The sequence below is a fragment of the Rhamphochromis sp. 'chilingali' genome, assembly GCF_963969265.1.
Source record: "Rhamphochromis sp. 'chilingali' genome assembly, chromosome: 11".
In the NCBI taxonomy this organism is placed as follows: domain Eukaryota; kingdom Metazoa; phylum Chordata; class Actinopteri; order Cichliformes; family Cichlidae; genus Rhamphochromis; species Rhamphochromis sp. 'chilingali'.
The window spans coordinates 10,113,828-10,127,989 of record NC_137938.1 but is presented as its reverse complement, the minus strand read 5'-3'; the positions used below and the strand labels follow the sequence as shown (position 1 = coordinate 10,127,989).

At 40.1% G+C, this 14,162-nt stretch overlaps 1 protein-coding gene across 1 annotated transcript; it reads left to right on the top strand.

Moving 5' to 3' along the window:
- The first annotated feature begins 8,885 nt into the window (after nt 1-8,885).
- LOC308405796 (CCN family member 3-like) lies at nt 8,886-11,887 on the top strand. The gene is made up of 5 exons (XM_080896539.1): nt 8,886-9,087; nt 9,295-9,523; nt 9,625-9,879; nt 10,258-10,481; nt 10,635-11,887. Exons 1-5 carry the CDS (start codon nt 9,037-9,039, stop codon nt 10,926-10,928), a joined length of 1,053 nt encoding a protein of 350 aa, XP_080752665.1. The 5' UTR covers nt 8,886-9,036; the 3' UTR covers nt 10,929-11,887.
- The last annotated feature ends 2,275 nt before the right edge of the window (nt 11,888-14,162 follow it).

Sequence of the window (14,162 nt, the reverse complement as noted above, 5' to 3'; positions counted from 1 at the left end):
AAGTGCAAACAGGCAGTTTGTTTTAACCAAACCAAACAGGGAAGGTGTTATAACAGCCTTAGAGACTGTTTAGATTTGGCTTGTTTCTGAAGGCCACCAAAAAAAATCTAACTTGTTTTATGATTTGTTTTGAATGTATTTGCACTATTGTCTTATTAAACGCGAGAAGGGCACCTGCTGGGTTACTGCTTTAACGAGGTAGATTTTACAGCCATTCCTAATTTAATCACGACTGCGTTTTTCCTTTGAGTGGCACATGGCACATGGCGTCTAATGTGTTTTCACTTTGAAGTCATTATTCTGTCTTTGTGTTCAGTTCCAAGAACTAAGATGGCTAATAGGAGCATTGTTTTCCATCAGTGGGACAATTTTCCTGAAAAAAGCAAATAAGTTGTATGTGAAGTTATATCTCATGTTGATGATGAATACAAAATAGTCTTGAATGTAGCATACTAAAGGAACATTTCAACCGCTGGGAGATTTTTGCTCGACATGTGAAGCTACACCTGTTGTTACAATATTGGTGTGCTAGCTGGAAGCCCTTTGAGTAATTAAGACACAGCTGCTGAACCAATAAGTGCACGCATATTGGATTGTGTGTGTGTATGTGTGTGTGCCTGCATGTGAGAGGGAGAGCTGGAAAGAGAAGGAGACACTCCCTTCTGCACAGAACATCATTTTAATATTGGATAATGCTGCCCTCTAGCAGACAGGCAAGGGAGTGAAAAAAACAAAACAAACAAAAAACCCACCAACAATTTTTGTGATTTTCAGTGATAATAAATTGAGTCTGCAAAACAGTTTAAGGTTTATTCTCACTTGTCGCACTCCTAAAGCTTCCTGTTCTCCTATAAACATTGACATATAAAAACAAAAGAAACCCAAAGTGGGACTATCAAATTAAAACTGAGGTCATTAGAGTGTTAAAGTGTCACACTCATATATGTTATGTATATGTTACATATATGTTTGATTTCCTGGTTGATCACTTTTGTGCACGAATGTTCTCTTTATATCCAGAAGAGGCCACTATAGAGCTACGCATGAACACTCCACTTTTTTAACAGTATGACTGTTTTTTTATTGTTCTCAAAAGCCCAATGTACTCACAGATGCAGATGAGCTCATGGCAGTTTAAAGAGACAAAACAAAAAAACTTTTAGCTGACCACGTGTCCTGACTGGAGGTAAGGCCAGCTAATAAAGAGCCAAGAACATGTTGCACATCTCAAAAAAATTTTTTCTTTCTTTAGATACATTTTTACTCCCTAAAAACAGAGACCACATGCAATTTGATGGCTAAGCCTAGCTCTTGGGTAAATATCTGCAGGAATGCCCTGCTGCATGAAGCTGCGTGTCTGACGATGCTAAACTGGGAACAATAGGTAGTTAAATTTATGAAGGCAGTGGTGCTGGGCAGACGGCTGACCCCAGTCCTTCTTCCATGTCACTTCTCCAGAATATTCTAAGTAAGTAAACACCAAATAAGAAAGGTGCTGTAAATTGTAACCCTTAAAAGCCTGCCTCTGAGCAGTTGCGTTTCAATCCCTCTCCTAGGTGAAGCATAACATTCCCACGTTGCCAGTGCTAAATAGCCAGAGGACCTATAAGCTGAACTCTCAACATACTTCACAATCTGCCAGGTCACTGGTTGCCAAGGATTTAACTGAGCAGCTCCATGACCTTTGCAATAGAAGGTCATTCAAAGACAAGATATGTTGTGAAACAAGGGCCTTTGAATTTATCTCGTAAATTTTTGCTGCAGTTTAGCCAAACTCAGAACAGTGAATCAAACAGATTAAATGTTATCATTATGTCACAAACTTCTTTGAGGTTCAGATGCAAAAACGCAAAGAAATCGACACAACTTGCTCGTTAATAAAGTGGGCCATCACAACATTTCTTCTAACAACCCAACTCTTATGTTTACTTGTTATTTCAGAGCTGTTTAAATGTATCGTTTTTAAATTTATTATTTTGCTACTGGTTTGAATTAATAATAATAATAATAATAATGACATCAATAAAACAGTAGATTAAAATAGATTCTAATAAATTAAAATACAGAAACCAGCAAAATACAACCACAAACAACAAATTAAAATAAAACCACAGAATTTGACAGCAAGTAAAATATGTAATCTGTAATCTGAATTCACACTCCCTATTGTTTATTACTGAATTCATTTATTGTAGCTGATCACTTATTTATTAGGACATCTCAGCACAAAACAGACATTCACGTTTAACCATGTTAATGTTCATAAGTCAAAATGTTTTAATAAAACAAATCTTGCCAGTCATTTCAAACTGTTTATTCTGCAACACAAATTAAGGAATGAAATGAAGTGAGGACTAAGAAATAAAGTCCTTAGTAATCAGGCAGTAAACATGACTATTTCTGTAACAATCATAAAGTTCCAGTGCATTACACAGCACTGAGACTGCGTATACACTTTATGCTTTTAAAGGGTATTGGAAGAATAATACTAAGTGTGTGTGGCAGCAGTGATAAAGCCAATGACTCAAACCACCCAAAACGTGTTTATATGCTGACATTTTGAAATTTTCAGCTGCGAATATTTTATTATAAGATACAGAACTTATTTAAAACATGCAATTACAGGCACTCGTACTTAAACATTATGTTTTTAGGGATACTTCTCCTGTAAATGCCCTCATAAATCTAGGAAATTTGTAAAATAATCCCCAAAAATCCAGTGATCGTTGATCTTAATATAAACCAAATATACTTTAGGCTTCAAAGTCTAAGTCCAAGCCCTTCTGTCAGCTTTTCCAGTCAGACCTCCCTCAGTTAGTTCGTTTTTTGTGCGCCGTTAAACTTGGCTGTGAATTCAATTTTTTATTGTGGTCTGATTTTTTATAAGCTCTCCCCCAAGTGGCAGCCATGTGTTCAGTTCTTCAGCCACAAAGACGTTAAAACAAACATCACCATGGAACAGATGGACTCTGCCCTCGGCTGCAAACTGTGACAAACAGAAAGCTCAACAGGGTGTCCTGTTGGAAATGCAAAGACTGACTGTGAATAGCATTAAACACGCTTTTGTTGCACTGCTGCTATCGGTCTCTGCTGCTTCAAAATGACTGTCAGAATGAACATTTTGGTTTTTCCCTCAGAGAACACTGCACATCTTCAAGTTAGATACATGACGCTGATGTGTGCAGGCAGGCACCTCCCAGTTTAAGTACTTTTAAGACAATAAGTGACTCCAAGGGCTGACTGCTTGAAAACTATGATCTGCTACTGAGCAAAAGAAAGTCCCTCGTACTTTATGACCAGATTCAATTACTGCACCCGAAACAGCTGAAAAGTTGAGTCTAAAGCTTCCCTCTCCTTGCACACAGGAAGCCATCGGGTCCCTCTGTTTCCTTCAGCAGAGTATAAAGCCATTTGACATCCTGTTGAAGTGCAGCCTGTGGTTTTTCCATACAACATGTTTTATTAGTTGAAGCTCCACATTGTGTCCATCCACTACCACCCACCATTAGAGACACATGCCTCTGTCCCAGTGATTCAGCTCATATGCAGTGGCATACTGCAAATAAACCCTGACTGAGAGATTTGTGGTGGCCTCCCAAGCTGCTAAACCCACTGACTGACTGCCACTAGGCAAGCGAATTTAAATTGCGATGAGCATTAAACTTTGTGTATGATTCATATGGACATGATAAAAGACTTTCAATATGTTGCCCTGAGCAGATGATTAAAATTTAGGCGACGGCGACGAGTCGCTTTGATCAGGATGTTTCAACTCTTCCTGAACCCGGCCAGAGCAAGAGATGAAGCCCTAGTCGGGGTGAGAGAGCCTGAAGCCATGTCTACTATGCTTTGACTCATTGGTTGAACAGCTTATTAGGCTGCCACTTTTTTCAGCGTTTTGTATCTAGCATATACTACTATGATTAGTATTCCTTTCAGTTTGTAAGAAAATAACAATGTGCTGGAGAGTTATATGTTTGAGGATTTAAAGCCTGTTTACTGAAAAGAACCATATTTGGACTTAAGGCATGGCAGTTTTAACCATGTTGAATTATTCAAGGTCTTATTTTGTAATTCCTTTGGAAAAGAATTGATCAAACACTGCAGTTACTGAGTTTACACTCTTTCATTTACTTCATACCACCATCAGAATGCACACTAAGAACATTAAATATTTTATGGGCTTCATAAAAAACATATCAGGAGAGACCAATAACCCAGACTGGACTTTGTGTTCACTTTTATCATTTTCACAAAACTGGAAAAAGCTCTGTTCTAAGTGTGTTACAGTTATTACAAACAGAAGTCTGTGCAAATAATTATATTTGTCTTCAACAGAGAAACCAGCCAAATTTGCATTGTGAATGTTTGGATCCATATGACTTATCCCAGGTGGTTTTCAGGTGGAGAAAACTTTCTGCAAACAATGAAGTCACTTTTGAAAAAGGATGTTATGACAAGCATATAAAGAAATATGAATACCCTGTAATAACGGTGTAATTAAATGCAATATAAAGCTGAAAAAAGGTTTAATGTACATTTGATTTGGGATTCCAAACTACAAAGTAAGAAAGTGTGACACTCACCAAAAGCTAAACCTAATAGAACATTTTAATATTGGCTCATAAGGTGTCATAACATGTCAGGAGCATATAATTAAACTGAGCAGAAGGACTGGAAAACAAAAGACAGCTGTGAAAGAGTCAAAACTACAGTTCAAATGTCCTAATGAAGGTTGGTTGCAAAGCCAAATCTATGCACACAGCTTCCACACAGGCTGGCTGACTGACTGGATGGATGGAAAAATATATGGATTGGCAAAACTCACCTGTTTTACATTTTATTACAATGTAAAAAATAGTTACCTTTGTTTTTTTTGAATGTTTTTAAGTCAGCATCCAGTATAACTGTCCAGGGATCCATGCTTCCATCTTGCTAACCAGGCTAGCCTGCCAGATAGCATAAGCCAATAACTTTGTCCAAATATGCCCCCCACCCCCGGTTTCAAAGGGAAACAGAGTGCCAAACTTCGAATTTTAAAACAGTAATCCACAAACCATTAGATGGTACGTTGTCACAGTGGCTATTGCCATCATACAAATTTGTATACAATATAAATAACAGGTCAAAGATGCTGAATACTCCACCCACTGCACCACACGGTGTGTTCACCACAAAGGTTTCCTTATTATTTGTTGCAAACTATTGTTGACTGTAAACGCTCAGAGAATCAGGGCGTGAAGCTCTCAGAGGAGGCTGTGACTGTGTGGCCTGACCACTTGGCAAAAAGCTTACAGCCCTACAGCAGAGTCCAACACCAACACCAACAGGATGACAGGCCAAATTATGGTAATAACCTCTCAGTGTGTCAAATCTCATTTTAAAGTGGCACTAAAACGTGTCCTACCGCTGGATTATAAAATGCATTTAACAGGTAAACAAAAGACGAGTGACAATAACAAAAAGGGGGATGAGACCTCATCTACTATTGTAGCCACAGACCCCCTCTGGAGAAATAAATATAGACACAGAAAGACTGGCACATGTGGATAAATGTCATCTCAGCCTCTACATTATTCCTTCTATTACGGTGCCATCTACATTTTTTGACCCATTCCTTTAAATCTACAGATTTGTAACCACATTGCTCAAAGATTTCCAAGAATTTAAATATTTTCCCCAACGGTCACGGCCAGTGAAAACTCTACAGTGATCTAAAAGTTGTAAAGTTTGTAATCAGGTAAAAAGAAAAATATTAGGAGAGCATTCAAATAATGTATTTTTCTGCCAGTGAATATCAAAAGAAAGGCATCTTGGATGGTTGATAGTATAAAGAAACAAGAACAAAAGCAGATGATGGATGTTAAAAAAAACTTTTCTTTTTTAGTGACATTGTATCACATCCTACAGCTCTACTGCTCATGATGAGATGTCTGGCACAGCCTCTCCTCCTATTAGTCCAAAGAAGCTGAAGAGGAGATAATGGACGAAGTTAAAAAGTAGATCTCTGCGCAGACTGAGCAAACAAAGTTGTGAAGTTTGACATTCTTTGGCTTCCTCTGGTAAAACTGTTTGAACAGCACTGAATTTGAAGCTTTTGGCAGGGCCAAGTTATTTAGAGAGTTTGAGTTTTGGTTGGGGGTGGGGGTGGGTTTGGCTTGCTTTATGTTACTCACTATCAAAGGGGCAGTATACTGCGAAGGACCGAGAAGCTTTTAAAAACAGCTGGAACCTGGACACACTTCCTGATGTAATCATAGTTTTGAACTATTTCACTTATTTTAGAAATGTGAAAAAATATATATTGTTGTGGCAACAAAACAGATATCAGCATGGATAAATTTGGTATTACTGAGTGAAATCAGGTGTTGTATGCCAACTTTCCAAAACAGAAACAACCTCCTGCACTATATTGTTACTGCTCTGGATTTTTAGACACACTCCCTTTGGGGTTGTGCCAAGAAAAGCATCCTTCACGAACATCTGCCACACACTTTATTAAACCCCACTTTGTACGTGAGTGGCACTGGATCCACTTATACCTTTGTGTGAACCCAGTTTCAATGTCATCTGCTTTAATCTGTTTAAATGTCTCCTAACATGCATGTGGGATTACAAGAACAACTACAAAGATTGAACCTATTTCATGTTTTTTTATGATGATCATGAAAACTGTATTGGACTGGAATCAGACGCCCCCATTAAATGATTTTCATTTTGGATTCCAGTTAGCTTCATCTCTATTGCAAAAGTATTCGGCCCCCTTGAACTTTCCCACATTTTGTCACATTACAGCCACAAACATGAATCCATTTTACTGGAATTCCACGTGAAAGACCAACACAAAGTGGTGCACACGTGAGAAGTGGAACGGAAATCATACATGACTCCAAACATTTTTTACAAATAATTAACTGAAAAGTGGGGTGTGCGTAATTATTCAGCCCCTGAGTGCAGTCAGCTGCCCATAGACATTGCCTGATGAGTGCTAATGACTAAATAGAGAGCACCTGTGTGTAATCTAATGTCAGTACAAATACAGCTGCTCTGTGACGGCCTCAGAGGTTGTCTAAGAGAATCTTGGGACCAACAACACCATGAAGTCCAAAGAACACACCAGACGGGTCAGGGATAAAGTTATTGAGAAACTTAAAGCAGGCTTAGACTACAAAAAGATTTCCCAAGCCTTGAACATCCCACGGAGCACTGTTCAAGCGATCATTCAGAAATGGAAGGAGTATGGCACAACTGTAAACCTACCAAGACAAGGACGTCCACCTAAACTCACAGGCCGAACAAGGAGAGCGCTGATCAGAAATGCAGCCAAGAGGCCCATGGTGACTCTGGACGAGCTGCAGAGATCTACAGCTCAGGTGGGGGAATCGGTCCATAGGACAACTATTAGTCGTGCGCTGCACAAAGTTGGCCTTTATGGAAGAGTGGCAAGAAGAAAGCCATCGTTAACAGAAAACCATAAGAAGTCCCGTTTGCAGTTTGCCACAAGCCATGTGGGGGACACAGCAAACATGTGGAAGAAGCTGCTCTGGTCAGATGAGACCAAAATGGAACTTTTTGGCCAAAATGCAAAACACTATGTGTGGCGGAAAACTAACACTGCACATCACTCTGAACACACCATCCCCACTGTCAGATATGGTGGTGGCAGCATCATGCTCTGTGGGTGCTCCTCTTCAGCAGGGACAGGGAAGCTGGTCAGAGTTGATGGGAAGATGGATGGAGCCAAATACAGGGTAGTCTTGGAAGAAAACCTCTTGGAGTCTGCAAAAGACTTGAGACTGGGGCGGAGGTTCACCTTCCAGCAGGACAACGACCCTAAACATAAAGCCAGGGCAACAATGGAACGGTTTAAAACAAAACATATCCATGTGTTAGAACGGCCCAGTCAAAGTCCAGATCTAAATCCAATCGAGAATCTGTGGCAAGATCTGAAAACTGCTGTTCACAAACGCTGTCCATCTAATCTGACTGAGCTGGAGCTGTTTTGCAAAGAAGAATGGGCAAAGATTTCAGTCTGTAGATGTGCAAAGCTGGTAGAGACTGGCAGCTGTAATTGCAGCAAAAGGTGGTTCTACAAAGACTCAGGGGGCTGAATAATTATGCACACCCCACTTTGCAGTTATTTATTTGTATAAAATGTTTGGAGTCATGTATGATTTCCGTTCCACTTCTCACGTGTGCACCACTTTGTGTTGGTCTTTCACGTGAAATTCCAATAAAATGGATTCATGTTTGTGGCTGTAATGTGACAAAATGTGGAAAAGTTCAAGGGGGCCGAATACTTTTGCAAGCCACTGTATGTCTGGTGAGAAGACACCATAATACACCTCAGGATAGATGTGTTTTTGTCATCTCCCTGCTTTTCCAAGCTGCTGATGAACCAAATGTTTCCACTGTGCAGCTATTTAAAGAAATAGAAATGAGTCTACAGGGAATAGCATGGTTTTTCACTGTGACCTCCAAGGCACGGTTCAAGGAAAGAGGTCAAAGGGTTAAAAGTAAGAGCCAGCCTGCTGTATATGATATTAACATCTTGGACTGCAACAAAAGGAACCTATAATATAAATAGTTATGATAAAAGTGTATATAACAAAAACAGCTGTTTCTTGTGCAATCAACTGAATGCACAAATATAATTTATGATGATTAATTCAGCTGAATAAAATAAAAACGTTTCCTCGGAGAATCCAATCTTGTGTCAGCTGGACCCTCTGTTGGGTTCGTGGCACGTCTTTGATCCGGTCGCTCCATAAAATGCAGCCCTCGCCTTCGTCCAGCAGTCTGGGAGATCTTTCCAGCATTCCTTCCTGTTTGTCGTCATGGTGCCAGCAGGACAGCTGGGCTGTATTTAAGGTCCTCCTCTTCTGAACTCTGACCAGAACGACAAAGACACCTTCTGCTACATCACACAGCCAGAGAGGAGGGAAGAATAAACCCTGAACCAAAGGACTCAAATCAGACCCTGAAGACAACTGCACGTTTTTTAGGCTGCAAATAGTTTTGATTCCATGCAGGAAGATGGTCAGTGTGGTGGATAGAGTGGTATTTGTTTTCTTCGTCACAGCACAGGTAGGAATCACAGTGGTAATGAAATATCCCTGTAGGACTTTAGGTTTTAACATGGAAGTGTTTTATTATTTAATACCAGGTAGTTAAATCATTTTAAATAGTTTTATGTATATTTGATGTATATTTTTATATTTTTGTTTTACTCGCAATCAGTTTAAAAATGGAGATTTACTAACTTGTGAAATACATTTTTTGTTTTTTCCATAGGTTTTTACACTAGTCTGGTGCCAGGTGTGTCCACGTCGATGCCAGTGCCCTAAAGAGCCTCCCATGTGTCCCCCTGGGGTGCCTCTGGTTCTGGATGATTGCATCTGCTGCCTGGTGTGCGCCCGTCAAAAAGGGCAGGCGTGCTCTGACATGAACCCTTGTGACACACGTAAAGGGCTCCAATGTGACTACTCAGCTGACATCCACAAGAGGACTGGTATTTGTGCAGGTGAATGGGATGATCTTAGGGCTACTACATAGATTTTTCAAAATCATAGCTTAACCCTTCATAGTTTTGTCCTCTCTTGTTGTTTTGCCTTCTTCCTCCAGCTCCCAAGGTAGCTGTGTGTGTTATAGACGGCTCTGTCTACCAGAACGGGCAGACCTTTTTCCCCAGCTGTAAGTACCAGTGCATATGCCGCGACGGGCAGGTAGCATGTGTGTCACGCTGCAACGTGGATGTTATGCTGCCTGGACCAGACTGCCCCATGCCACGCAGGATCCAGGTGCCTGGAGAGTGCTGCGAGAAGTGGGTGTGTGAGCCCCAGGCTGGGGCCAGTGCACTGGGCGGCTTTGCCATGGCAGGTGAGAAGATTGCAAGTAGGATGAAATGAGATGGGCTGTTTATACTGAGGTGTACATAAGCTGCACATTGTTTTTTGAAATTGGAGTCACTCCTCTGTGAGACACAGTGCTAAAAGGTTTTGCATATTTCTTTGACATTTTTAGAGTTAAGGTAGTAAGAACCAGGAGAAGGAGTAAAAGAAGAAATTAGAGTAAGATTTGAGGACGAGGAAGCACAGAACAAAGAGACAGTGTTGCAACATGAGTCTGGAATGTGCAACCTGAGCATGGTCTCTTAAACATGCCAAGGCACATGGTGATCACTGGCTTTTCCAGAATATGCTTTGAAGCTTTTACTTTTAGATTTCTGTCTAAACTGCCTTTCTGTGTTTCATTCAGCCTACCGTCAGGAAGAAACTGTGAGTTTTGACGCTTGGGACCGGAGCCTGAACTGCATTGAGCAGACTACAGAGTGGGGAGCGTGCTCTCAAACGTGCGGCATGGGGGTGTCCACCAGGGTCACAAATAAGAACAGCCGGTGTGAGATGGTGAAGCAGAGTCGGCTGTGTATGATTAGACCCTGCGATGAGCAGCAGGTCCAGCTGACACAGCTTGCACAACAGGTACAATCTGAGTAGAGGTTTCTTCCTTTTCTTTAGCTTGCGTAACTTGACTGCATGAGCTAATTTCACAACGACAAAGCACAAGAATGGAGTTATTTTCCAGAGCGATGTAGCGCACATTAACTGAGTTGTCGTTTCTACCGCTCCCTGCAGAGAGGCAGTAGGTGCCAGAAGATGGTGAGGAGCAGCAAAGCCATTCACCTCTCCTATAAGAACTGCACCAGCGTCCAAGCCTACAAACCTCGGTTCTGTGGCTCCTGCACAGACGGACGCTGCTGCACCCCTCACAGAACCAAAACCGCGCTGGTGGAGTTCCGGTGTGCTAATGGGAAAACTACACGGAGGCCCGTCATGGTGATCACGACGTGCGCCTGCCACCGCCACTGCCCTCGAGACAATGCTGCGTGGCCGCCCTCAGAGCTGGGTTACACTGGCATGCGAATATAGATCAGGGAGTACCCAAAAGTTTATTAGTGAGATCACAATTATCACCAGAGTGTGGCTAATGACTCTGTTTTAAAACCATCTATATCTTTAGTATAAATGAAGAACTATACACACTATATTCAATAGAGCCATAATTTGGGACATGTACACATCTGACATCTGTCCATTGTGGTACATGTATTCATGTATTCATTTTTTGATTCCCCTGGTGAGGAATTGTTTCACATCCTGTGGAAGATAAAAAATCTTTACTTTTATTAAGTACGATGAAAGCACTTAAACCTTATGACTGGAATGGATTCCATCTGATGCCTCTTCACTTTTGGAGATCAGATACAGCATACTGCAATCCTTCCATAATAGATTTGGACAGATGAGTGTAGGCTGTAAAGAGTCTTTTAAACACCCTCTATTAAAGAGGTAGAGTAGTATGATGATATACAAGCACAGGGTTGTGTCATGACTGTACGAAGCCTTTCTCCAACATAGTGTTTATTGCTAATAAATGCAAGAATACCCTGTATCAGAATAAATGTTACTGTACAGCTTGACACTTGGATTAAAATTCATATTGATAAACAGACAGAAAAGAGGAGAGTGAGAGCAAAGGTTACAACCAGAGGCGATCAGTAACCTTTTCTCCCACCGTGAGACACGTTTTTGAAATAGCTGAACTGTTTACTTTGGACATGGTTGCAAACAAAAGCTCAACCGGTGAAAGAGTTCACTGTGGTGTCTAAGTGCCATTTCTAACATTGTCTTGAAATCTTGCCTCTGTTTTAAATGTACGCTTTTTATTTCTAGTGGACTTGTTTCTGTAGTTTTATTTAAAGTAGTGCACGTAACAGCTATTTTGATCATGACAAAAGTTTTGTAAATACTTGCTGTGTAGCCTGTTTGACCGAGTGTGTATTGAATACACAGTTAACTGGTAATATTAAACACAAATTGTATATATTTTTTCTGCTTGATCCTTTTCAGCTTCTTTTTGTACGTTTCTGAACAAAAATTGCAAATCCCAGCATTTGAAATAAAGGTGTATTTTTTTGTATGAAAGCTTTGTTCTTTTTATTGCCATGCAATGATAAAATCTGCATTTGGAATCATTCTTACTCTTGGGATGAAGGTAGGATAAAATATCATTTTCAATTGGTTTGAGCAAAATGTGAAACACATGCAAGTTTTTAATATAAAACTTGCAGCTTGCGAATAAAGCTTGCAGGACACAGCGTGCCACTGATAGAATAGAATAGCCTTTATTGTCATTGTACAGAGTACAACGAAATTGGAGAGCCACTCCCTTGGTGCAAGATAAATAATAAATATAAATGTAAAATATAAAAAGTACAATAAAATAATCGCAAGTACTCAAACGATATATACAGGATAGCAGCATTAATATAATGACAGTATGAATAGCAGCATAATATAATGGCAGTGACGGTACGGTATAGCTAAGCAGGTTCAATTGTTTTTGTGCTTATTTACTACGGTGATAGCTCTGGGAAAGAAGCTATCCCTGAATCTGTTTGTCCTGGTTTTATGTGACCTGTACCGTCAGCCTGACGGTAATAGTTCAAACAGTTGATTGCTGGGGTGAGAGTGGTCCTTGATGATATTGCCAGCTCTGCTGAGGTACCGAGAGTTTGCAGTGACCTCCAGGCTGGGCAGAGAGCAGCCAGTGATCTGTGGGCTGTGTTCACTGGCTGCTCTCTGATGCTGCTGAATGCGTGGTAGATCCACATCTGCTGTACTTGATGTCTACGGGAAATTGTTACGTGACTATGTCAGACTCTGGATTTGCAAACTATTACTTGACTGACAATGGCTGCTCTACATTAAGAAGAAGAATTTAGAATTTGGTAATATAGTTTGAGAACCCACAAATTCAAATGACAAAAATAGGCTTTTTCCCAGAAATAAATTGACATATTTTATTTTTCAGGCACGTGTTTTGGGAAATACCTCTTCCAAAGGATTCCCTTTTGAAACGTTAAGATGTCTGTGTTGGGACCTGGGAATTACCAAACCCTGTGAACTCTGCTGACAGTGGGAGGTGGCTCTTTGACCTCTCTCCATGAACCCAACCTGGGCGGTCATAATGGAAAAGCCTAATATTCCCTGTGGGACTCCCACAGTTTCCTAAAATACCTCCTCAGTGGAAACTTTAGTTCATAGCTCAAATCAGCGGGGGCTGACAGTGTGGTCGGTGCTTCTGATTGCATTATTTTTGCTGTCCAGAGGTGTGTGGAGATGTGTGGTTTTAACATGTGGCTATAGGATTTTAAGCTTGTTATGTTGTAGTCAGTTGTATTTACTCTAAAAAAAATTTTTTATTGATATGAATACGAATTTTTTGAGGGATTTGCATAGAAAAAGTGAATGGATTCCATCTTATGCGAAATAGACCAGAAAACCAGTAACATGTAAAGAACAATACAGTAACAACTTGAAAAACATGCAGAATACAATTTAAAATCTTAGGTCAATACAGTATCACTGACATAAAGAAACCTTTTATGTATCAACACTGTATCAGTTATTATTATTTCAGCTTGTATAATGTTCTTAGTTCAGCATGCTGGCATGATACTGACATTAACACTATAACTGGGGCTATTGGGAATGTCAGCAGGACTGACCATGAGGCTGCCTTGCAAATAGAAATTTTGAGCTGATAATGCAAAATGAAAAGTTATCTTTCATTATGGTTATCTTAGAAATTTCTCTCCAGTTAATTATATGGCAGAGCTGCTAAATATAAAATCTTGAACATTAATTTCTGAGCAGCGAACAAATTGCTTTTACCTTAAGTCTCCAAGGAGCTTTAATTTTTCTTAAAAATTGAAAATAAAACCCAATGTGGTGGTTTAGCTACATTAAGTACTGTTTAGTTGTACTGTATACAGTATTTCATCTGACTTTAGTGATTTGTGAACGTATGAGGGGGTATTAGAAAGCGTGAGCATATTGCTCCCCCAAGTGGTGTTACCATGCTCTTGAAAACCTAATGTGAATCATTTTTCATGTCGTGCAATAATAATGTACTCAAAAATGATAATATTACAGCTGTAAAAGCATTTATTGTGATTTTCTGACATTTTCTATATAAAGTTCCATCATATTGTTGCACATGGTTAAGTGGCAGATTCCTTCATCACTACGCAGCTGGAAGCACACTGACCACAGCTTGTTAGTCTTCCAGCTCATACAGGAAAAGATATCCATCTCTGT